This window comes from Pleurodeles waltl, chromosome 3_1 (genome assembly GCF_031143425.1).
Source record: "Pleurodeles waltl isolate 20211129_DDA chromosome 3_1, aPleWal1.hap1.20221129, whole genome shotgun sequence".
Classification (NCBI taxonomy): Eukaryota; Metazoa; Chordata; class Amphibia; order Caudata; family Salamandridae; genus Pleurodeles; species Pleurodeles waltl.
The window spans coordinates 1835140650-1835165897 of NC_090440.1; the positions used below are offsets into that span (position 1 = coordinate 1835140650).

Below are 25248 nucleotides of genomic sequence, written 5' to 3' on the forward strand. Positions count from 1 at the left end.
GATGCATTATGCATAGTCTGGAATATATGTTCTGCGAAAGTAAAAGTAACCAAGCAATGATTGCAGTTTCTTGATGGTATTTGGGTGTTGTAATTGCGCACATTTCTCTAGGAATTGTGGTGTCAAGTTTCTTCCCTCATTTGTATCCTAAGAATAGGACACTAAGGAAAGCAATTTTTGTTTTCTTAAAATTGAATCTGTAACTTGTGGGGTGAAGCCCAAAATAATGTGATCCACCCTGGCTAAATGTGTATTGACAGTCATCTGTCAGATAGATATCATCTATGTAGGACAACGCCTAAGGATCAATAACCTGCAATATTGATGTCACACAGGCAGAGAACAGTCCTGGACTGTTCTTATACCCTTGAGGGAGATGACAAAATCTGCGCTGTGAACCCAACGTGGAAAATGCTCTAAGACCCTGGCTTTTAGGTGCTAGATTTTGGCAGAAAAAAACAGCTGGAAATTTCCATGGTTGTTTTGTATTTTTTGCTCACAGTGTTGTTGATTAGTCCTGTACTGTGTGAGTTTTGTATGCCAAATGTGCGTGTGACTGTTTAAGTGTCTGTAATCTAAAACTATTCTATAGGAATGGTCCAGCTGAGCTACGGGAAACAAAGGGTTATTCATGGGAGATACACAGGGCTCAGTTATTTCCTGGTACTCAAGTTGTGAGAGAATTTCCCTCACTGGGGCTTTAGTTTCATGTTTAATAAGTTAATTAGGTTGCATTTGCGGTTTGGACCGTATTGGTTTAACATGATATGGGGAATCCCTATGGTTGTGGTACAGCGCTGGTGCCTGTGCATAGGCTCCTTTTACTGTATCAGGAACAAGGACTGAGGAAGAAGGCAAAATGACATCTTCCCCCATGTGGGAGCGTACAGTCGAATTCTGGTGGCCAATCTTTTTCTGCCAATAGACTATCATAACTCTGTGTTAATCTTCCCCAGAAGATTACTTTGATGTGTCCTCAATGTCTCCTGAAATTGAATTTTTAGTTTGTGGACCCTGTCGGGTGGGGTCCGCTGTTTCAACTTCAAGGAAGTCATTCGTTGCTATCACATCCAGAAGCTCTTGAAGATTCTGGCGAACTATTGTCATCTCTGCTGCGCTGTCTAGCAGAGTCACTGCCCATGTCCTGTGCTTTAGTAATGTTCTCAGTATGTCTGGCATATGTAGCTGAAATTGCTGCAACTTTTTTCTTTTTGATTCTGGTTTTTGTTGTGGAAGTTTTTCTTCTTTTTTTAATCATAATTTCTGAAGAGCTTGTGAGTCCTTTTTTAGTTTCACGTACTTGTGTCTGTGCTCCGACAGCCCTTCTCTCTCACTTCGTTTGTCAGGTGAGTCCTGAAAGGAACAAGATGGGCGTCTATCAGTATGCTGATATCTGTCAGGAGTTTTTAAAGTGTTGCGATTTATAAAATTGCAACGTGTCCCTGAGGTCTCCAAATGCAGAGACTCGCATCTTTGCTTTACTTTACCTTTTATTATTTTTCTGTTTATCTCTGCATTTTTTAGAACCCTCTTGTGCTTGCTTGGTATTATCCTTACCGGATTTTCCATGTAATTGTGGTTTACCTGGTCTGGATCCCAGACTTCCCGACCTATACTAGTATAAGTCTTGGTGATAATCTTTGGCAGCTTGCATTCCTGATCTTGTGGAGGAACGTCTCAGAGCCACTGGCATACTGCCAGTGCTACTGCTTCCTCTTTAGTATTACTTAATATGATTGAGGCGACTCTGACAATATTGTCCATTAATTTCATCCCCAAATCCAGGGCAGGGGCCACCCCTTGTTTTAACACTTCCTGTACATTTATACATGTCGGAGTGTAAATTGCAGCAAATACTAAGCCTCACGTGGCACAGTCATCCATAGATGGAGCCACCCCAAATGACAATAACATTGTGAGAATTCTATGCTTATCTTGGGGTGCCAGCACATTTGTTTTCTGTGCTCTCCAGAATGGAATTTCATAGTGTTTGTAGGGAACCGAACCCATTACTGATTACACAGTTGCCGGGTTTATCTTGGTGTAGCCAACTGAGGTATTGCTAGAGCAGCCCTCATTGAGTCACTATTTAAGGTCCGCATTACAAATTGTGTTAATAGTCTATATATATCTACTAAGTTATTACATAAGCAGCATACGTCCGCTATCGCCATATTGTGTACATTGGGATGTGGTGTATGTGGCCTATTCTGACCATGTAGTTCCATCATTGCTTGAATAACGTGTGGAAGGGCACCTTGAAACCAATTCTGGGGCTGTATTACAAAAAGTGCCCTGGAGGCACAACAAGCATTTGCACTCACTTTGCACACCCCTGGGGTACTTTGGTAATACAGAAAGGGCTGCAGGCGCTTGATCTGCCCTTTCTGTAATACTGATAGCACTAACTCGCATATAGTGCCAGCGCCATCAGTGCGCCCCCTGATGGCAGCCCTCTTGAGGGGGTAAACATCCCCTTGCAGGCAGGTGTAGTCACTCACTGCACCCACCTGCAAGGGGATCTCTAATCTCCATTAAAAGTGCAGGCGGGTTGCCACTTGCATAGTAAAACACAGAACAGCTTTAAAGCAGCCGCTCCATTTTTCACTTCAATGCGTTGCCCTTGGGGCAGCGCGTTAAATGCAAGAGGGCACACTTCCTCTGTTTGCGACCAGCGCACCTGTTTTCAGGTGGGCCGTGGCGCAAACAGAGAAAGTGTGCCCTACGTATTACAGGCCTCTGGTGTTCTTGATAAGAAAGAAGTATTTCTGAATATGCATAAGTTCTGTATTGTGCAGGTGCATTTGCTATAGTGTAATGATGAAAATGGTGTGTGCCTGCATATGCTGCCGGAAAGGTGACTCAAAAATAGAATATTTCTGTCCTGTATGCATTGTGTTCCTCTACCACAAACGTAACATCCCCACCCTCATCAGTGACCCTCTGAGTTAATGAATGTTGTGTGAGAGGAAGTCTCATATTTACTGAAATTACCATCATTTGAGGATCTGCCAAAGCTAAAATAAGGATGTCAAGCCTTGGTACTAAGGGGAACCCACAACACTGTATTCAGTGTAGGTAAATTCTACGAACAAAACCTTCACAATATTCAGACGCATCCTGTAACTACCATATCTGTTTGTGAAGCAGAACTCCATATACTTACAAAAAGTGAGAGTGAAGCCTAAAGTTCCAACCGCCATGGTCAAATTGTTACACATATACCAATCCCAAGTCAGCAAAGGTATCAACCATTTTGAAACATCACTTTATAAATGTATGTAAAAAACAATTAAGAAAGTGATAAACAGAGGTATTTTACATAAGGTTAAGTGGCAGAAAATCGGCCGGCCTAGAGAATAAAGTGCAGGCGGGTCCAGTGGGATATTGGTAGTGAAATGCGAATCCCTTTATGTAAGCCATTCTAAGGGCAAACACTATGAAAAAATCTGTTTGTTACTAATGTGTCCATATAAGACCGATGGTAGGTGACGATGACATCCCAAAAATATATAGAGATGAGTAAGGTGCTCTTGAGAAGTAGAGGAAAAACTGACATATCTTACATTACTCCATGTTCGTACATTAAACCAAACAGTTGTCTTACTATCGGTGACCCTCCTGGACTCATAGCTAGGCTCCCCCATTGGTACTGGGTAAATCACTCTCTGTCAATCATATATTATTCGTCAGAGATTTTGACGACTATCTTATAATGCCCTCCAAAACCACATCAGGTATGCTTCACAGATCTACAATGCTTGTTTGCTTATATATTAATTGCCAATGTTTGTCACCCAGTGAAGGTGAAATTCATGGTCAACACTTATACCCCTCTTATACAGCTTTAAGCCTCTGTTCTTCGAGAAACAGGGAATCAGCTGCAGACCGGGACCTAGCTTGAGAATTTCTATCAATTAGAAATTAAAATAAAAGCTCTTCTCAGCGTACTCTAAAAATCCTTTAGGTATCAAAATGTTTTTATTTGCCTTCTCATTCTTTCAGCTTCTCACTCACTCCCACACAATCCAGAGTGGTGCAGCCTGTCGCTTCCCCCTTTCCTTTCTTTGCCAATGTGGTTTGTCTGGCTCTGCCAGCCTCTGTCCAGCCCTCTTTAATATCTAATTTCCAATGCCAGTGCCCACTGTTTAGACATAAATGCCCCCCACCTCTTGAGTGTGCAACAAACAGGTATGGTGGCTGGTAGCTGATATAGAATCCCAGACCAGTGTGGATTCCTCTAGTCCTAAATCTGCAAAGCTTGAAAGCCTACTTTGTGAATCGGCCTGTCTTTCTTTTACTTTAATATTTGTGTGTTTCATGCCTCAATCTAAGAAGTAGGGGTCAGTCTGCCTAGGGCAGAAACCCCGAGCTTGTTTTGAATCTTTTGGACGCTCTTTTGCACGAACGTCTGAGTAAAATTGATTGCTGGGTCATGTCACTTCTCGACTTTTAGAACTAATATTCTCAGTCAAAAATGGACCTCCAGTCCGGACTAACATGTCTTTGTCTGCAGTTGTACAATATGGCGTATTAACTATTCAGTATGAAGCCGGAAGACCTGTGTAGCTTCTATTTATTATGCAGGTTACCGCGATAAAATTCTGCCTCAAGAGAACATTCTATCAGGAATGTTCTCTTGAGCAAAGAGACGTTTGTGCTTGCGGTGGAATCTCTTGAGCAAAGAGAAGTTTGTGCTTGCGGTGGAATTAACATTTAATTATGCAATGCATATAATTGTCTTCACAGGCAGTTTGCACTAGAGTATGTATTCATGTGGGAATTAGAACAATCAAAGATGCTATATTATTATTTAGAGGCTCCGCGAAAAAGTTGTTGGCAAAATAACAACATTTTTGTACAAAGTAATAAGAATCTGGGAAATGTTAACGTCTTTTTATGGACAGAGTAGCTGCACAGCACAAGGTATTCTAAAATGAATCCAGTGCTTTTATGTCTGAAGTGGGTCTTCCAAAGATACCTTTGGTGTAGGTTTGCTAAGAATAAGCTCACATCATGTTCCAAAAAGGGAAACCGGCCATTACTCTGTCAAAGGTTGCAAAAAAGCAAGGCCAGGCCAGAATCCAGGAGTAAACCAGCTTACGTGAAAAGCTTCCTGATGAGTAAATATGACTGACAGGCAAGAGACACAATACAGAATTTCCATCCAAATGGAGACATTAAGCAAATAAGTATTCTAAAAAAACCTTCGGCTGAACCCATATGGAGGGCAAATAATATTGAGAGCCTGAAAGAGAAGAAAGAACCCCCTCAGACAATCGGCAAAACAAGATGGCCCTGGCGAGTACCCAAGAATTGGTGGTTTGGGAGTGAACTTAACACCTGGGAGTTGTGGGTGAGATCCTTGTGGAGTCCAAAGGAGTACAAGAGTCAAGGGAGACAGAAAAGAGATGCTGGACTGAGGGGATCATTAGAATCTGTATTGGAATGCAAGAATGGAGGTTTCCTGAGCAAGACTGGAGTCACAGAAGGGCAAACAAGGGGAGTGAGTCATCAGGAGAAGTGGGCGCACAGAAAGGGAGACCTAACAATAGCCTAAGCATGTAGACGACACTTGGAATGGTTTCAAGTAGCGAGGAAACTGGTCTGAATGGGGCACCTAGTCACTTTGAGGTCTCACATTGAGCCCTTTTCCTGACACAACCTCTCAGTATAATAGAGTTAAGCCTGGGGTTGCTACTCAGAGTTGATGAAAATATAAGGAGAAGAGGGGCAAGAGATCCGACCGGAGGACTACAACAGCAAAAAAACTGTTGGTACTAATGTGATGGGCTTATACAGAAATTATAGGCAAGAAGCCTTGGCAGGCATCAGGAATTCACATAGGCAGCACCCAAGAATGTGTTATCATGGTCATTCTGGTTGATGTAGGGGAGGCATTATTATTTTGTGAATAAGGCACCTGAAGGTAAGAGAATTCAACAAGAGAACTGTTAGACTAGGCATCCTTGGTGTGGTCTCCTCTAACTGTTTGCCTCTGCTTCCAAGGTTGTTGATGTGTGCTGGACTCTGTTTTTGCTGTTTTTGATTTTCTGGGCACTTTCCCACTGCTAACCAGTGCTAAAGTGCAAATGCTCCAATGTAAAATGTATGCATAATTGGCTTTCCATGATTGGCATATTTGGTTTACTAGTAAGTCCCTAGTACAGTGCACTAGAGGTGCCCAGGGCCTGTAAATCAAATGCTACTAGTGGGCCTGCAGCATTGGTTGTGCCACCCACAGGAGTAGTCCTTTCAACATGGCTCAGACCTGCCACTACACTGCCTGTATGTACAGTTTTAAACTGCCAATTTGACTTGGCAACTGTACCCACTTGCCAGGCATAAACCTTCACTTTCCTTACATGTAAGGCCCCCTAAGGTAGGTCCTAGGTAGCCCCATGGGGAGGGTGCAGTGTATGTTAAAGGTAGGACATGTGCCTATGTGTTTTATATGTCCTAACAGTGAAATGCTGCTAAATGCTGTTTTCACTGTGCAAGGCCTATATCTCTTATAGGTTAACATGGGGCCTGCCTTTAAATATTATTAAAGTGTAGATTTGGTTTGAGAGCAGATAGAAATATGGAGTTTAGGGTCTCTGAACTCACAATTTAAAAATACATCTGTTAGTGCAGTTTTTTTTAGATTGTTAGTTTGAAAATTCCACTTTTAGAAAGTAGGCATTTTCTTGCTTAAACCATTCTGTGACTCTGCTTGTTTGTGGATTCCCTGCCTGGGCCAGATTGACAGTTGGGCGGTTTGTATCCCGTCTAGACAGTGAGACAAAGGCAGCTGGGGTGAGGTCTACATATCCTGATGAGCCATCTGTGCTTGAGTGGAGGGAGGAGTGGTCACTTACACCTGAATGGGCTGTGTCTTCCCTCTCATAATGCACTCTCCAACTCCCTGGTGTGTTTTTGGGGCCTGGCCTGTGCAAGGCAGGATCTTGCAAACAAGAGAGACTCCCATTTGAAGTTTACCAACTTCAAAGGCAGAAAAGGGTATACGTATTAGATCCAAACCCCCTGAAAATGAGATCACTTCTGGATTCAAGAGGAACCTCTGCCAAGGAGAAGAGCTGAGGAGAAGTGCTGCCCCTGCCTGTGTCTGTGCTTTGTTGGGTTATCCTGCAGTTGCTGCTTCTGCCTGTGAAAGGGGAGAAAGACTGGACTTTGTTGTGCATTCCTGCTTAAGAAGAATCTCCAAGGGCTTGAAATGAGCTTGCCTCCTGTTTTGAAATCTCAGGGCCATCAAAGGCTTCCTCTGCCAGCATCTGGACTCTGCTGGGACTCCTGTCCTGCCAAGTGATGCCCTATCCAGTCCCTGGGCCCTTAAAGGGTGAAGTTGGCAGATCAGGAGCTGAAAAGTCACGTACAGAACACCGTGCAGGGACATTTTCGACGCACCATCTGAGATGCGGCTGATAAATGACGCGCTGCAGGCTTTGCGGCTGATAATGACGCTCCACCTGCATCGCGGCTGGGAGATCGGCGCATCGTGGCTGGAGAAACAACGCACAACACCCGCTTGCGGCTGCTGATAGCAGCACGGTTTTCTAACACCGTGCAACCGGATTTTTACATGCTTAGTCTCTGGGCGTCAATGTCATCCCGACTGCATGGATCCGAGGTGCCCCATTTGGAAATCGACGCACGCCCTCCTTTGTGAGAAAGAAATAGACGCATCACTGATTTTTCTGATGCACGCTCGCCTGTGCGGCTTTATTTTTGATGCAAACCAGATACCTTGTGCAAAATCCTCGTTTCCATTGTTTTCTATGGAGTGAGTCTCTTATTCTTTTGAATATTTTAATTTGTGTATGTTTGATTTTTTCGTTTTGGTCTTATTTGATTTAGATAAATATTGCCTATTTTTCTAAGCTGGTGTGGTGTCCATTTTGTAGTGTTTCATTGTATTACTGTGTGTGTTGGTACAAATACTTTACCCATTGCTTCTGAGTTAAGCCTGCCTGCTCAAGCCCAGCTACCAAGGGGGGTGAGTGGGGCTTAACCAGGTGTGTTTCTCCTTTGCCCTCGACCAGAGTGAGGCTCCTTCCTTGGACAGGGGGTAACCTGACTGCCTACCAAAGACTCAATTTCTAAGAAGAATGAAACCATACCTGACGTTTTGAACCCCAGGACCACCACACTGAGGCAAAACTGTGAGGAATAAGATGAAAGTTTGGGCACAGGGCCACCAGCTGCGTAGAATTTTCTGTTTTAAGATTCTTCATTCCTGCCCCTCCCTAATTTTGTAACTGTTTAGGACTCCCTCCTAACCGGGCCTCCAGAGAATCCCCCTTCTCATAACCATGAAATACAAATATGAAACCATAAGCTAAGGTTGTGATTGTGTGTGCTGGATGTGAACTGTCTAAGAACTGGAGTCCCTCGTCTCTCCAATCACTTAACCTCATCTATGTTTCTCTTTGAGCAGAACTAAGTGAAAAATTCCCTTTTTGTTTCTTTCAAAAACATGTTATTGATTTTACAGTGAAAGGCCATGGAATTTGAAGCACATTGTAGGTTACATCAGGTCAGATTGTGAGCATGCCCAGGCTACAATGCATAAAGGATGTATTTCCAATAACAATCCCTTCAGGACCAGCGACTCTTACCATAAAAGTCCCATGAAAAAAACAACAAACATATAACTGCTCCATATGGATGAGAGTAGAATGGTGGGTCCCTCCTATGTGAAGAATAGTCATGAAGAAGCCCGACAGCCTAAGGTATTCTTCGGGTTATCACCAGGGTGAGGAGGAGGGAAGGGAGAAGCATCAGGACATCAAGGTAGCTGTAGTGTATGCTGTCTGGTCTGTTTGTTAATGGTGGGAGGTCATCATTGCTAACCAGTCATATATGGGTGTGTACTGGGTTATCCCAAAGGTCAGCTATTGGGTCACATCTTGGTCCACGTTGTTCTTTCACAGGAATCGATGCTTGGCGAGGTCAATAGATCTTTGGAACCAGCATAAGGCTGTGGTAGAACCAAACAATGAAACTCAATACAAACCAATTAATTTACACAGTATGACCCACGTGACCACACTAGAAAAACTATAGTGAGAAATAAAGTTATAGGATTTTATTACAAACTTAAGCCCAAAGCCATGTAGGCAGTTCTCAAGACAAAGTTATTAAGATACAGTATCACCAAGGGTTGACCAAGGCAACGATACAGGTTCAGGCAAACTAACATTAAGAGAACCAGACACTCTACAAATATCATACAAAACTTCAATAAAAGTACTTGGTGTACAGAAAACAAGTACTGCTCAGGTCTAATAAGCATTGAGGCCGTGTAAATCATCTGAGTACAGGTCTCTGGGCAAGGTTAAACCCTACGGATCAAGGATTAATATGTGCTGGTAGGAACACATGCGGGCAAAACACAAAAAGCATAAAAAGGACAAAATGAATTTGGGGAAAAGTAATCTTGGACATCGGGACACTAACTAGAGTGGGCAAAAGGAAAGTAAAAAAGGAAAGCATCAACTTTTAGAAGCTTGGTCATGAGTCTTCGTGGGGTTAAGGAAACAATCCCTAAGTCTCAGCCAGGTATTGTAAGGGGCAAGGATAGACAGGGCAATACCTCTCAGCGTCCAAGAGGTTCATCAGGCAAAGACAGAAGAAAAGACTAAAGGATTCTTCATGGATTCTCTTGTCTGATTCATTGGGTAAAGTGATTAGTCAGTGCCACAGTACACCTGACGTTGAAGGGGCAGCATCCAACAGAAATCGATCATGCGAGTCCAACTTGAAACTTCTACATGCTTTCCCAGGTTTGTCATGAGAGCAGTGTACATCAAAACATTTCCACACAGGATTGAAATAAATCTTTAACTTGTCAGTCCACAGTCCTAAATATTCCCTCTTCAAGGACATATTCTCACAACCCTCTATGTAGAACAATAGACATCTATAACCAAACTAGCCTTCTCATGGGAACAGAGTCTAAAAGAAAGGTACATGTTAGCAAGATGACTTGACATGTTCTGCACAATCATGAATACAGGGCCAAGCAGGCCTTACTTATGCTAAAGCAAATGAATTAAAACAGCACACTAATCACTCAGATAACACACACTTAATATGCAAACTATAACTTCAGCAGTAATAAACCTTTGATAGTATTCATGTTACAGTAACTTTAAAAGGAAATAACTTTGTCAATACAGTTCCATTAGTGTGGTGCAGAACTGCATTTCGCTATTATTGCATCTGAATTTAAAACACAACATCAAAAATTTAATATAGTTTACATGCAGATTATTAGTTTAGACTCTAAAACATAGCATAATAACAAATTAATTCTCCAAACATGTAATAAAAGCTCTATACCACAGCGGTTTCGACGTCTAGTCTAGAGTGAATGCACACTGCACCACTTCTCAGTGCATCACTTTACAAGAAAACTATTAGTGCTGTGATTAATATAATGCATAAACTGTCACATATAGATGATCACTGAGAAATGAGGGACAGTACTAAGGTTTCATCTACATCACAGTCTTAAGGTAGTACCTTCCGCCTGGAGATCAGCATGTCACGTCACTCGCGAGGGGATGGTCTAAGATTTCCACCCACAGGTAATAGCTCTGCTTGCAAGCAGTAAAGCAGGATCCAGGAATTAAGTTGTAAGCTTAGCCATTTCAGGCTCAGTGTAACTCCCACAAAGTACCACCTGAAGAGAGTGGTCAAGTGGCCTATCTGTGAGCCTTGTAAGCACCGAGAGGACCAGTGTCCCAAAGGAGGGGAGCTGCGTACAGCCCCATAATGTGAATCAGGTGTGCTGGGGTCAAATGACAACAAGGACAATTTGAGGATGCCCTGGGAAATATAGGCTGCAGCCTTTGTGAGGTAAGGTAGGCTCTATGGAGTATGCCTATATGAATGAAACAGAATCGACAATTTTGTCAGATTAGGGATGGGTATTGTAAGACCACTTGCCAGTCTGTCATTGAACACTACAGGGAGTGCAGAATTATTAGGCAAATGAGTATTTTGACCACATCATCCTCTTTATGCATGTTGTCTTACTCCAAGCTGTATAGGCTCGAAAGCCTACTACCAATTAAGCATATTAGGTCATGTGCATCTCTGTAATGAGAAGGGGTGTGGTCTAATGACATCAACACCCTATATCAGGTGTGCATAATTATTAGGCAACTTCCTTTCCTTTGGCAAAATGGGTCAAAAAAAGGACTTGACAGGCTCAGAAAAGTAAAAAATAGTGAAATATCTTGCAGAGGAATGCAGCACTCTTAAAATTGCAAAGCTTCTGAAGCGTGATCATCGAACAATCAAGCGTTTCATTCAAAATAGTCAACAGGGTCGCAAGAAGCGTGTGGAAAAACCAAGGCGCAAAATAACTGCCCATGAACTGAGAAAAGTCAAGCGTGCAGCTGCCACGATGCCACTTGCCACCAGTTTGGCCATATTTCAGAGCTGCAACATCACTGGAGTGCCCAAAAGCACAAGGTGTGCAATACTCAGAGACATGGCCAAGGGAAGAAAGGCTGAAAGACGACCACCACTGAACAAGACACACAAGCTGAAACGTCAAGACTGGGCCAAGAAATATCTCAAGACTGATTTTTCTAAGGTTTTATGGACTGATGAAATGAGTGAGTCTTGATGGGCCAGATGGATGGGCCCGTGGCTGGATTGGTAAAGGGCAGAGAGCTCCAGTCCGACTCAGACGCCAGCAAGGTGGAGGTGGAGTACTGGTTTGGGCTGGTATCATCAAAGATGAGCTTGTGGGGCCTTTTCGGGTTGAGGTTGGAGTCAAGCTCAACACCCAGTCCTACTGCCAGTTCCTGGAAGACACCTTCTTCAAGCAGTGGTACAGGAAGAAGTCTGCATCCTTCAAGAAAAACATGATTTTCATGCAGGACAATGCTCCATCACACGCGTCCAAGTACTCCACAGCGTGGCTGGCAAGAAAGGGTATAAAAGAAGGAAATCTAATGACATGGCCTCCTTGTTCACCTGATCTGAACCCCATTGAGAACCTGTGGTCCATCATCAAATGTGAGATTTACAAGGAGGGAAAACAGTACACCTCTCTGAACAGTGTCTGGGAGGCTGTGGTTGCTGCTGCACGCAATGTTGATGGTGAACAGATCAAAACACTGACAGAATCCATGGATGGCAGGCTTTTGAGTGTCCTTGCAAAGAAAAGTGGCTATATTGGTCACTGATTTGTTTTTGTTTTGTTTTTGAATGTCAGAAATGTATATTTGTGAATGTTGAGATGTTATATTGGTTTCACTGGTAATAATAAATAATTGAAATGGGTATATATTTGTTTTTTGTTAAGTTGCCTAATAATTATGCACAGTAATAGTCACCTGCACACACAGATATCCCCCTAACATAGCTAAAACTAAAAACAAACTAAAAACTACTTCCAAAAATATTCAGCTTTGATATTAATGAGTTTTTTGGGTTCATTGAGAACATGGTTGTTGTTCAATAATAAAATTAATCCTCAAAAATACAACTTGCCTAATAATTCTGCACTCCCTGTAGATTCAATTTGTCATTCCTGCTGCATTGAACAGCCTGTAAAGACACCCCAGCGTGGCCCCAGAGCCTCTTTACAGCCAGGCGACCAGGTGTCTACCGTGGCCAATAGTATATAATGCCTGCAGTGCAGTATGCGTTTGTGGTTTGATTTGGGTGTTTTGCCACAAATAGAACGTCACTATGCCAATCCTGCCATAAGTGAGAAATTCACCAGCCAGTAGTTTATTGCGCTCACACAAGGTCGGACAGTGTAAGCTTCTTCGCACTTGAAGAGGTCGCACACTGGCTGTGCTGGAAATCCCAGTATGGGTATCACTGGGGCACAAGCATTTGTACACTTGTACCCACGTTACCCAGTAACAGAGACACAGGTCCCACCCGGGCGTCCTGTGCGTCCTGGGGAAACAGCAAAGTGTGAAATACAGGTTCTTTGATATGGTCGACCTTGAGGCCTGCCTCAGTCAGCTGGGGTCCAGCCAGCCAGTATGCAGCCCACTGTAGATGGGCCGCATAATAATAAGCCTGAAAACCTGGGTCTCCAAGGCCTCCAGGTTCAGGAGGAAGGAGGAGTTTGGTCAGTGCTATGCAACTCTGACTTGTGTTCCAAATCAGTTCAAGAAGGTTTAAATCTCGAAACATTTTAACAGGAATTAACACTGGTAAACAAAGATCATAAGCATGATAGGACTACCATTTTGTAGAGGTATATCCTTCCCATTACTGAGAGGGGTAAGGTGTACCAGAATGTTACTTGTAATCTCGTGGTGCGCTCAAGGAGGTCTGTAGGGGTATGGAATATGTTAATTCCGAGGTATTTGAAGGAGTGTGAAGCCTAGTTCAATCTGTCAGTGCCAAACAAAAGATCACAGGGAGAGCTGTCACGTTTCAGTGGGAAAATAAATGTTTTGGCGGGTTTAGCTCCGAGCCCGGACCGAGCAGAAAAAGTATTCGCTGTTGTTAAGGGGGCGAGGTACATACAGGAGTCTCTCAAGAACAGCAGCATATTGTCTGCATTTAGGTAAATAATATGTGTGTCTGCCCTTAGTGGTGTTCCCCAATCTTTTCTAAGCCTACGGAATTTAATAGCCAGGGCTCAGTTTCCAACATGACTAGCTGGGGGGAAATGGACCACCCCTGCTGCATTCCCCAGGCAATACCATGCGCAATATCATACGCCTCAGAAATATGGCTGCCAGTTTTGACTCCAGCAGGGGGGAAAAAAGTATAGTAATCATATCCATCCTATCATCTTAGAACCCAGACCTGTAGCGTTTCAGCACAGTATCAAGTATTCCCAACTGAGGATATTGAACACCTGTTCAAGGTCATTTGAAATACAGGCAGAATATCCTGTATGCTAAGTGAAGTGCTGCAACGCGGCACAAACCCATTCTGGTCTGGGTGGATAAGTATTGGGAGATATGAGAGCAAATTATTTGCTAGTATCCTACTAAGGATCTTATAATCAGTATTTAAGATTGATAAAGGGCAATAAGATGTAACATTGGTGGAATCACAGTCAGGTTTAGAAATAGAAGTGACCACTGCTTCCCTCAAAATCGGGGGTGGGGAGGATAGGTAACACAGTCAAGCAGCCTTGAGATACAAGGTTTCAAGCTGCGTCACAAGTAATGTTTCATAGGTGGCGTAAAATTCAACTAGAAGGTCATCCAGGCCAGCAGTTTTACCATGGTCAAGAGACCGGATCTCCAGGCATATCTCCTGTACCGCAATCGGAGAGTCTAGGGTCTGTGCCCCATTTGGTGCGATATGGGTATATCTAGGCAATCCAGGAAGGAGCAGAGTGTGTGAGGGGCCAGAGCAGGGACTGTTTTGTAGAGGTCCTTATATGACAGACAAACGTCTCATTGATAGCACACTGAGTGTGCAGTAGCATGCCAGTATGATCACAGACAGCATGAATGGAGGACACTGCGCTTTGGGGATGTATAAGGTGTGCCAGCAATTGGCCCAATCTGTATGCCTCCACATGCGTACGGGCCACATAGGCTCAGCCGTCAACACAGCGCAGTAGTTCCATGAGGGCTGCTTGTTTTTTTCATGGCAGTGAGACGGTCCCTGGCATGAGGGGACACAGTGAGTTTGTTCTCCAAATGCTACAGTTTAGTTCCAGTGATGCCTCTGCTCCAGTGGTGGTGCACAGCCTGAGGCCTTTTAGTACTACCTTGTATGCTTTCCACTCCAGGGCTCGAGTGGAGACTGTATTAGTGTTTTCAGTGAAGAACTGCACCATAGCCTTGTGCAGTGTTTCTCTTAATGGTTGGTTTTCAAGCCACAATGGCTGCATCTGCCAAGTGGGCAATGGGGTGGGTGCCCCTAGTCCAGACAGGCCTTCAATGGGTTGTAGTCCGAGAGACTATTACTGAGGTAGTTGATCACAGTGAATTGTGTCTGCGGAGGGCCAGCGCAGACCAGGTGGTCTAGGTGTACAAATGCAACGTGGGCAGGGGAATAGAAGGAATATTCTTTTGCTCTTGGGTGCCATATAACCAAATATCATAGAGTGACCAATGGCAGAGCCAGTCTGCAAACGCCACTGTGTTCCAGGCAGCTTGTATATTCTGTAGGGAGGGGATGGGAAAGATCAAAGGACAAATCCAAAGCAGCATTAACATTCCCTCCCAGTAGCCACATAATGTCCAACCAATGTGCCAGTGGATTGAAGAATGTAGCCCAGTAACAGGCCTGATCTGAGTTAGGGGCATGGATAGAGCCCAGTACCACAGGTAGACCAACCAGGCGTCCCTTGATCAGTGCATACCTGCCATCTGGGTCAACAAAGGACTCTTCCACACACAAAGGAACCCCAGCGCAGATCTAAACCGTGCCCCTACCATCCCCCCCCCAGCATAGGATGAGTAGCGTGTGTTAATAATTTGATCTCCCCATCTACAGCACAGGGCCACCACATCTGCGTCATTCAGATGTGTTTTACGAAGGAAGGCTACTTGTACCCTATAACGGCTGAGCTGTGCTCATATTTGATAATGCTTCCTTGTCCCTCTCATTCTTCAAACATTCTAAGTGAGAAGTGAAGTGTATTTTCCCTGCACTGAAGTAGCAGTCATGGTAGATAGAGTGATTGCAGAAATAAAGGTGGCAGCAAACAAGTGAATGCCCCATCCTGGGGCAGGAAAGCAGGAATAGGTATTGGTGTGTGCACATTACCAATTTAGAGGGACCCAATGCCCCCTCCCACCCACCAAGGAGCACAAACAGTAGTGCCAGTAGCAAAATAAGCATCTGACTAACCAAAGCGACCCCAACAAATTATGTGCTCCTTACAGGGGAGTTACAGATACATTTCAGGGATTGAACTATAATAGAGAAGAGAAAAGGAAAGACAAATCTCAGTGAGCACGTATCTCAGTTATTGGGGAGAAGTGCAATATAGTACATGGGGGGGCCAGCAGCATGAAGCCAGCTACATCTCAACAGCAGATAATTGGGGATATCAATGCAGCAGGGTGCAGGTATATTTAGAACCAACAGTGAGGCAAAGTGGAGGGAATTGAATTTAATGGTGGGGGTGAGTTAGGTCTCCACTTCAGAAGCTGTTGCATGAGTGTGTGTGTGTGCCGGGGATGAGCGCTGAGCTGTTGGGAAGGGAATGGAAATAAGAAGAGGGAGGAAGGAAAGGACAGAAAGTTCGGCAGATAAAAACAGTGAATCACGCTCAAATCAGGTCACCAACAGATTGCGATGTGACGAGGAGCATCACTGGAGTCCTTCCTGTACAGTGTGTCTCTGGAGTCTTCTCTAAAAGAAATGTCCATTGTCCACCCCTACACTGTATATAGCCCAGGAAGGCAGAATGTCTATGTGGCACCGCAAATGAGACCTAGCTTCTTGGTGAGGCCTGCATTGTGTCCATTCACTAAGATGAGTAGCTTGTCTCAACGTATGCCCTTCTGAACAATATTGTTCATCTGTCCATGATTGGGCTCCAGCAAGGTCAGTAAAGAAATATGTATGGACTTCCTGTATCACTTTCAGGCAGGATAGAAATAAGAGGATGTATTTTAGTCCAAACTCTTCAGTCTTTTCTTTACAGCCATTAAGGAGGCCCTGCAAAGCTGCATCGCTGAGGTAAACTCAGGGAAAAAGGATACTTTTAACATTCCCTGCAATATAAGATGACAAAGTCTGGCCTACTGCAGGAAATTGTCACGGTCCATACAGTACAAGAGTTTGGCCACTGTTGGGTGAGGAGGGGCTTCAGGAGCAGGAGCTTGTGCTGGGCCTCAGTGTGCACTTTCCATCACATATGTGGAGGAGAGACCTTCCAGGGTGACCAGAGATCATAGTGAGGTTATGATTGGCACTCTCCATCCCCTCCGGTAAGCCAATGATGCAAATGTTGTTTCTGTGCAATCTGCCCTTCATGTCCTCTACACGTCCTTCCTGTACCCTGATGCGATTGGCGAGTTTTCGTAATTCAGTGGTGTTATTAGCTTGTTGTGGACAAATATCTTGGAGGGCAGCTGTGACCCATTCTGTGGTCTTCTTATGATCTCCCCAGAGGAGTACATCAATTTTGACCTTGATCGCTGTTCCAGTATCATGACTGCAGCAATGATAAGATCAAGATATTAGAAGCAGAGGCGGTCAAAGGGTGCTGGTGTTGGTCCCACTGATCCAAAAGGTAGACAGTAGAGCTTGGTGCAGTAGTGGCCTTCTGGGTGGAATAAGTAGTAGTGGCCATGGTTTTAGTTGACCGGAGGTGCCCCACCAATGTTATCACTAAGATTCCACCATCCACCTACATCATAGTACAATTAGGAGGTACGGGCAAGGTCAGCAGTGTGTTGAAGTTCCAGAGAGCCTAGAGGCTCTGGGTCCTCCTGTGCACAGCCCTCAAGTAGTAGATGGAGGGGGTTGGGAGCCGGCACAAGCCACTAAAGGCACAAACAGGTTTGTATACAGCCAAAGAACCGGGGAGTGTCAGTGGACGGTGGCCATATAGTCTTTATAGAAATACTTGACTGGATGGGTAATGAGGCAAAAATGTCACTCCCCTTCACCCATAGTGTGGGCAGGTGGTCCGAGTATCCCAAGTCAACAATGAGTGAGGCATAACTGGAGCAGATGAGAAAAGTCGATCCCTCATGATGTGAGAGGGAAATGTAAAACATAGAGATGGCAGTGAGGCCAGACATGAGTGAGCCACGAGCAACCTCAGTGCCCCAACCAGCCTCTTCCGCTGTCATTGCAAGCTTAGTAAGTGGCATAAAAGTGGGCAACTATAGACTAATAATATGGGCAATGAGGGCTAAGAGGGCCCCCGGCCTCCAAGTCTCATGCCAGACCCCACATCACGTCCTCAACCCACATTGGGCTGACTAAGCAGCCAGAGACACAGTGGAGGTGAGAAGGAGGCAGTCAAATGAGAGATCTAGTGGGGCAAGAAGTCAGGACATTCAGCAGGTATCAAATGTCAGCAGGGGCCACTGTTGTAAATTACCAGAGCGTATTCCCCCATGCGGAGATCCTAGCAGGGGGGGTGTCACCAGTCCCAAGTACAGTTAGGGTCCTTGCGCCTTATCAGAAAGGTGGGAGTGGCTACTGCAAAAACCACAACTCACCAGTGCAGGTCCCTCAGGTCAGTCAAGAGAGGGGTGGGAAGAGGAAAGGGTCCAGGATCTAGTCTGCAGCCAGTCCCTCCACCATAGCCTCCGCACTCCCCATCCAACCAGCCAGCACAAAGGAGGGGTCCAATGTTGGGCGGACTCTGGAGCAAAGCCTAGTAGGCCACCTCAACACTGGTGTAAAAGAGCCCTCATCCTGCTTTTTCACGTGAGCGTTCGCTTCCTACTTCCCAGGTCCACAATGTGGCCCAAGTGTGAGGGAGCCAAAGGCAGGCTGCTGCATTAATCCATAGGGGCTGCGAGCAACACAAGGCCAGGCCTGAATGAAAGCCGACTCTGTTGCACTCTTCCGGGGGCAATCAGTCCCAAACAGCTTCCAATGCCTCCAGTTCACCGTGGCTGCCTCCAGAGATGTGGCAAAGTAGGTTAGGCCTGCTGCATGGGGGTGCCAGTTGAGTTGCCTATGCACTCGGCTCATGTCTGTCATATTCCCCAGTTGGCCATGCCCTGATAAATACCCATATAGCTGTGGAGCACAATGTGACCCTGCTTTTTTTCTTAGGCCCACCATCGATTCTTGCACTTATGTTATGTTTTACTGACCAGCACTTCAACTGGATACCATCCAGTCCCACTTACTACAGAGCCCATGTAATCAAGAGAGCCTTGAACACTTCAGAGGCATTAGTCATTCCTCACAGAGTGTAGAGAAAGGGAGTAGTCAGCAGTGAGAGGGAGGTCATAAACCTGTATGCACCAACATATGTATTTTGAAAACACGGGTGCCTATTTAGATCGCGAAGGATGGTTGTTACTCCACCAGGCAGCAGTGTAAAATACTCCTTCGTCCTGACCGCGTACCAGTCTTTTGAATCTAGAGATGGCCACCATGTGAGCGGACATCTCTTACACCGGCAAGAACTGCCATCACAACAGTTCTTGTAAATGTATTAAAAGTTTGACGACTGCTCCATAATCATGACTGCACCGTCTTTCAAACTCTTAACCTGTTTTTTTAATTTTCAAAAACAAAATCCCACAGCAGGATTGTGTTCTTCAAAATGAATGACCCCCGCATTATTGAAGTTGTCCCCCATTTTGCAGTTTTCACAGCTCCTTACCACCAGGTTTTACCTGGTGGTGCCACACAGTGAAAACTGGTCATTTGACCACCCACTAGTGGGCAGTCAAATTGCCAAACCTCCGACGGCCATTGTTCTGCCAGACCGTCAGAGGTGTATATCAGTAGTGGAGACTGAGTATTCTCTGGCGCTGACTGAAGTTCCGCCTGACTCTAAACGAGGTGGGCGAAAGTTCAGTTTGGCAGTGAGGGTATTCCGTTGCAACAGAGTATCCTCTCTGTGAGACCACAAATCAAGGTTTAAATGAGGGATTGGTAATTTGGGGGTGTACAGATTACATACTTCATGGTTATGTCTGTAACGTTCAGACAATGCCCCCTTTATGAAGAACTGACAGAATGATTTGCGGTGTGTGTTGCACACTCCAATAAAATTAGTTTTGAGCCCAGGCCATAGATCTAACCAACTTCAATTTTACATGAGAAATAACTTACCAACGCATCAGCTTTGTGGGCAGTGCCTTCTCAAGAGACCGAACAGTTTGTTAGACAGATTGCTGCCTTGATAAATCATCTTGTGGTCGGTCAGACTGTTAGAAGTTCGTATCTCTTTTCATTCTTTTACAATTAGTGATGATGAAAGCGACTTGTATCGCGCACAGCTACTCCTAGGAGTGTCCCACGCTTAGCACAGGTCAGAGAGATGGAACCACTTTGCTATTCCTGCACAAAAAGTCAATTTGTCAGCAATTTTTAGTGAGCAATGTTCCTGTTACTAAGAACTAGAGAAAAGGATCTGCTTATAGCAATAATCCCCAAATAATAATTCCTTATGATACAACTTTTTTGAAGCAAAAAAACATCTAATGTTAATATAATTTCGGCAAAGTGAGTGCAGCTTGACACCTACAAACAGAAAGATAGCAGGAAATGATTCAAAATTGTGTTTGGACTACACACCCGAGCATATTCACACTGATGACAAAATATGTTCAGAAACTTGCTGGAGGACGTTTTGGGACAAGAGGATCATTTTACACACCCTGTAGTCAAAGCCACTATTGGCTAGCCAGGGACAAAGCAAGCATTAATGTTAAGGCAGAGTCCAATGTACTAAAGATGTAGGTTGCATTGGACCTTGTCACTTTCTGGTGTGGAACAACAGCTTATGTAGAACTGACCGTAGAAAATACTTCCACAATGATATATAATCCAGTACATTATAGCAACTATAGAAAGTTACTTGCCTGAGATTATGGGCGCTCAATACTGTGGACGATCAGATGTGTATGTAAAGTGAAATGTGCGCAAAAAGCGATTATAAAATAGATTTAAACATTTATTAATTTAGGAGGAGTGAAAGTGGCAGAGAAAAGAATCCTAGACTCCAGGAAGGATGAAGAGAAACATAAAATATGGGAAATATAGGCAGGGGAGAGGACGGACCGTACCTCTTTAATATGTAATCTCTCATCTATGTATGTGTGTAAGTATGAAATAAAATGATCTATTGAAACCAAAAGGATGTTGGATTTCCAAATCTAGACTAGCTTGTGCAGTTATTCTTCATTTACACGTTAGTGAATGTAAATGTCTTGCTTAAGGCAATACCATACTAGCAGTTAGTAAATTGACCAGTTTATATATTGTTTGTGCTGAAAGTCGTATCTTGTAAGCATATTTTTGTGCCTTCTAGATTCAACTTACCAGTACATCAAAGGACTTTCAGATGTCAAACCCCACCACGGAATTTTCCCCACTGGACTGCAGTGTGTAACGATCCTCATTGGAGTCTATGATATTAACACTGGCCTTCCACTGATGGGTGTCGTCAATCAACCTTTTACCACCCAGGACCCAAACACTCTCAGGTATATGTTTTGTTGGTATAAATGCCCAACTTCAGTTATCAAAGTAGGTGCTGTGTGTCATGAATATTTTGTTTGCTTGCTTGAGGAAACTAGTATTACAGCTGTATTACCACATCTCGTTGCCAGACTGTCTAGGTCGTATTTTTCACACTTCATATTTGATGCAAACCACTGTTCTGCATTTCTCTTCTTTGCACAGCCTTGATGAGGAGTTGCAATCCGTTTGCATTCTGGTGTAGTGACGCAACTATCATCATTTATACAATTTCTGTTCTTGATGTTCAGAAATCCAAGTCTGAATCATATTTCATTCGGGTGTAAAAAAATAACTATAAACATCTTGGAAAAACATACCTCAATAAACTCAATCTTGAAAAATCTAACAATTTAAAACTAGTATTTGGCTTCGGAAAATAATTAATTAAGAACTTTAAAAGGAGGTCAGAACTTGCGTATTTCTAAGTGGGGTTTCAATTGAAAAAGTCCTGAAATGCTTCTAAATACAAATGGTTAAAAGAAGCTTGGATTGGATGCAATAACAAATCACTGTACAAACAATTTCACTGATTAACAAATTATCCCTGTATGCAATTTCAACGATGCATTTCGCTGTACAAAAATACGGTCAGCGCATTGCACACCGAAGAGTTTGGCATCCTTAAGCCATAATAAGAAGCAGACCTGCATTGTGTAAACCAACTACCCGTTAATGCAGGGGCCAATTATCTTCCTCTTAATTGCTTGTACATAGATAAAAAAGAAAATGTCCATTTGCTTTGCGATACTGGAGTCTGAAATAAGTTATGAGTTACCAGGAATGAGAGTTTCCATTGTTCACATGTAGGTTACATGTCTGGTAGGCAATACAGCAGAATGCTCCCAACACCTGCCTTTGCTCACTTAGGAATTTTTGAAGCATGTGTATACCATGATATAGACTGAATTGTCCGAAGCCCTTGTTAATTATTTTATATAATTAGCTGCTGTACTTCATAAAATATTATTAATAATTCCCCAGTCTATTCAGCTTTTTAATTTCCCAAGATGGAAGCTACAATAATAGCCCGTACAATTTCAACTTCAGCCTAATTAGTCCCGATGCATAATATTGGTATGATTTAACAATGGACCCTACAAGTATTATGCGCTTTGGACTACTATTACAGTTTGAACAAGAAGGTATACATAATATACTGGGATGCACTTTACAACTACATGCTACTAGGTAAACTAGAATTCTACTTCATTCATATTCAAACACAAGATATCATATACCCTGTGAAGAAGTTCCAGATGGTGGAATGGAAAGCGTTGGCTGATGTTTTTTTTTATCAGCTCTAAAATTAATTAAGGATAAAGAAGATATAATGGTGAATACTGCACAATTGGACTCTTGAGTTGAATAAAAGGACCGTTCTTGTGTAAAATGTTTTAATACAAGAGACAATGTCCCTTTCCCGGTTCTTTAGTTAATTCGATCTATTCTCCTCTGTTTAAGAAGTAACTAACTCCCCATATTGCACTAATTTATTGAATGTATTTTGTTCCATTCATACACCTCTTAAATTACAAAAGTGGTCATCCTCTGTACTGAATGGCAAAATAAAAAAATCCTTTCATTCTAAGCCACGCATGAGTGTGGTTTCCAAGTGAGGTAAGAATGCATTACTTTATACTTATCACTACTATTTTTCCATGTACCTCTTTTATACAATCTGCAAGCATATGCCTGGTGTATCTAAATTGTATTCCTGTTGCAGGATGGCACATTTGCATGGATGTGACATCAATATCTATGCGGCTTCATGATAGGAGGGTAATACGATGACGAACTAGGACTGAATCACGTTTCTGTTAGAGGCATTTTAACCATTAAATTCGGAGCACAAAAAAATCAAAAAGGATATTGGCTGACATTTTCCGTTCTTTCTTTTACAGCTGGAAAGGGCAATGCTATTGGGGGATATCCTACTTGAATGCTAACTTTCACTCGCTGCCGCAACCCACATTTCCTGGAACTAATGACAATAAACCGAATGGTGATTGTCCAAAGATGTTGGGAAAAGGCAGTGGTGACATGCAAACTAAAGTGCATCGGTTTTCCGTTGTTACCAGTACGGGCGAAGCAGAGGAAATCAGAACAGCGCTGTCGGATATCTGCAAAGAGAGCCTTTATTTTGCAGCCGGAGCAGGATACAAGAGCCTGTGTGTCATACTAGGACTTGCTGATGTTTATATCTTTTCAGATGACACAACATTCAAGTGGGACTCGTGCGCCCCTCATGCTGTCCTGATGTCGCTTGGTGGGGGAATGGTGGACTGGAAAACATGCGTGGCAAAAATAAGACAAGGTCAAAACGCGCAAAATCTGCCACAGGTACTGTACAATGTAGAAGTGGAAGGGGCCACAGGTGCTGACAGATGGGCCAATAAAGGAGGAATTGTGGCTTACAGGTCTAAGAAGCATTTGGAAGACCTTTTGAACCTCCTTGTAAGGAAACTGACTGTATAAGGTACAGGAAAATATAACAGCATACAGTATTGCAGTTTTCCAGTTTATACATATTTGTCATTCTGTTGTGAAATGCTGGTTCAGAGCAGACCAACAATATGTATGTATAATTGGGATTTGTTTTATGGAAGTGTGCATTACACATTTTTTTTAGCTTACCATTTTATTATTGCTGCTAAAAGGTCATTTATTGTGACCCAGGCCTACATTTCAGCATAAATGTTAGGCAATGGAGAGTGACTTGGCCAATAATTTATTGATTCTTGTCTGTGAAGGCTATTTTGTGGGTAGCCAAAGGTGGGCCTCAGTTCCATTACTGTCTTTTGTTCTGCTCAAACCTACACAATATTATACACAAGATTTCCTCCAGACTTGAAGATTGCATAGGTTTCTATAAGGAAAATATTCCTCCTTCATTTGAACGAAGCTTTCTCGGTATCCCAAAAATTAAATTTCCAAATACAGGTGTTAAATTGAACCAAATAAGCCAAGCCAAATCAGCCTTTAAGATCATGTTCAATGCATGGCAACCTTAACTCTTCTGTACAGGCGTATATCAGATTGTCAAGCATGTTATATTTTCTTAAAAATAGTACTCAACAATAGATAAAACCAATTTAGTGAAGAGACTTGTGCCTCTTTGTGCATCTTGTGAGACCAGAATCAGAGCTTTGATAATGCCATGAAGAAGTTCTGTACAATCAGGCTGAAAAAAGAAGCTTCTTCCCCAGAGCACTTTCTTCTTTGTTCTTCCAGCTCACTACTTTAAGACAGGTGTTCCTGTTTGATGATTTTAGACCCACAGCCCGATCCTTTGGTTAGCTGGTCACTCGCTAAGGATAAAACATACCTATGTGTACCTACTCCAGTATGCTTCTATTGTGCCAATATTGGGACATGCACATTTTGTAATTTGCCAAAGGTGCCACATTTAACGTAATTCATTCTTTAGTACCTTTCTGACTTTGATACTGCACATTTTATCTGCACAAGCTGGTCTGTTATGTATTTTCGGTCCATATTCAGTTACCTAATGCTTTAGTTCCCTAATTGTTAATGCTTTTATGTATTCCTTCTAGCATTATTCTGCTCTGTTGTCCTAACTATGCACTTTCTCTGCCATCTCTTTTGTGTAACAATGTCTTTGATTATCCTTTTTAAGAATCACACACCAGTGGAAAGTGTGTTTGTTTCCAAAATGTAATACCTTGGTGTTATGAGGCTTGCATAAAGTGACAAGTATGATTGAAGGGAAACTTTCTGGTCCGTTTTTTGCATGAAGATGGAGCAAGTAAAACAAAGTAATGAAAAAAAATCACAAATGACAGAAAATCAGATGTAACCTATTCTTTGGTATGGTGGTGTCATAACGAGAGAAAGAGAGCACAACAAGTTGTTGTACAAGCACTGGATTTTTTTTTTCTGGAAGAACAACACTTTAAAGGCATTCTCCTGCCAACCAGTACATAAATGTGTTCTTTAGCAATGAGCATTATCAGGCTATTTGAGAAGTTGTAATTTCTAACATATATGGTTGAACAATCCCATGCTCACTTTCTTGTGAGCTCTTCAAAATTTAATTCAGTGTTTGAAGGTGGGAGCCACATCATATGCAAGAAGAGTAGCATGTTCACTCTATTT

At 43.1% G+C, this 25248-nt stretch overlaps 1 protein-coding gene across 2 annotated transcripts in view; it reads left to right on the plus strand.

The window, feature by feature from the left end:
- INPP1 (inositol polyphosphate-1-phosphatase) overlaps nucleotides 1-24857 on the plus strand; it is a 105324-nt gene extending 80467 nt beyond the window's left edge. For both annotated transcript variants that reach the window (XM_069225903.1, XM_069225904.1), the window contains exons 5-6: nucleotides 20921-21095; nucleotides 23034-24857. In XM_069225903.1, coding sequence (XP_069082004.1) covers nucleotides 20921-21095; nucleotides 23034-23607 — 749 coding nt within the window. In that variant the 3' untranslated portion in view covers nucleotides 23608-24857. The remainder of the gene's footprint in view (nucleotides 1-20920; nucleotides 21096-23033) is intronic.
- The last annotated feature ends 391 nt before the right edge of the window (nucleotides 24858-25248 follow it).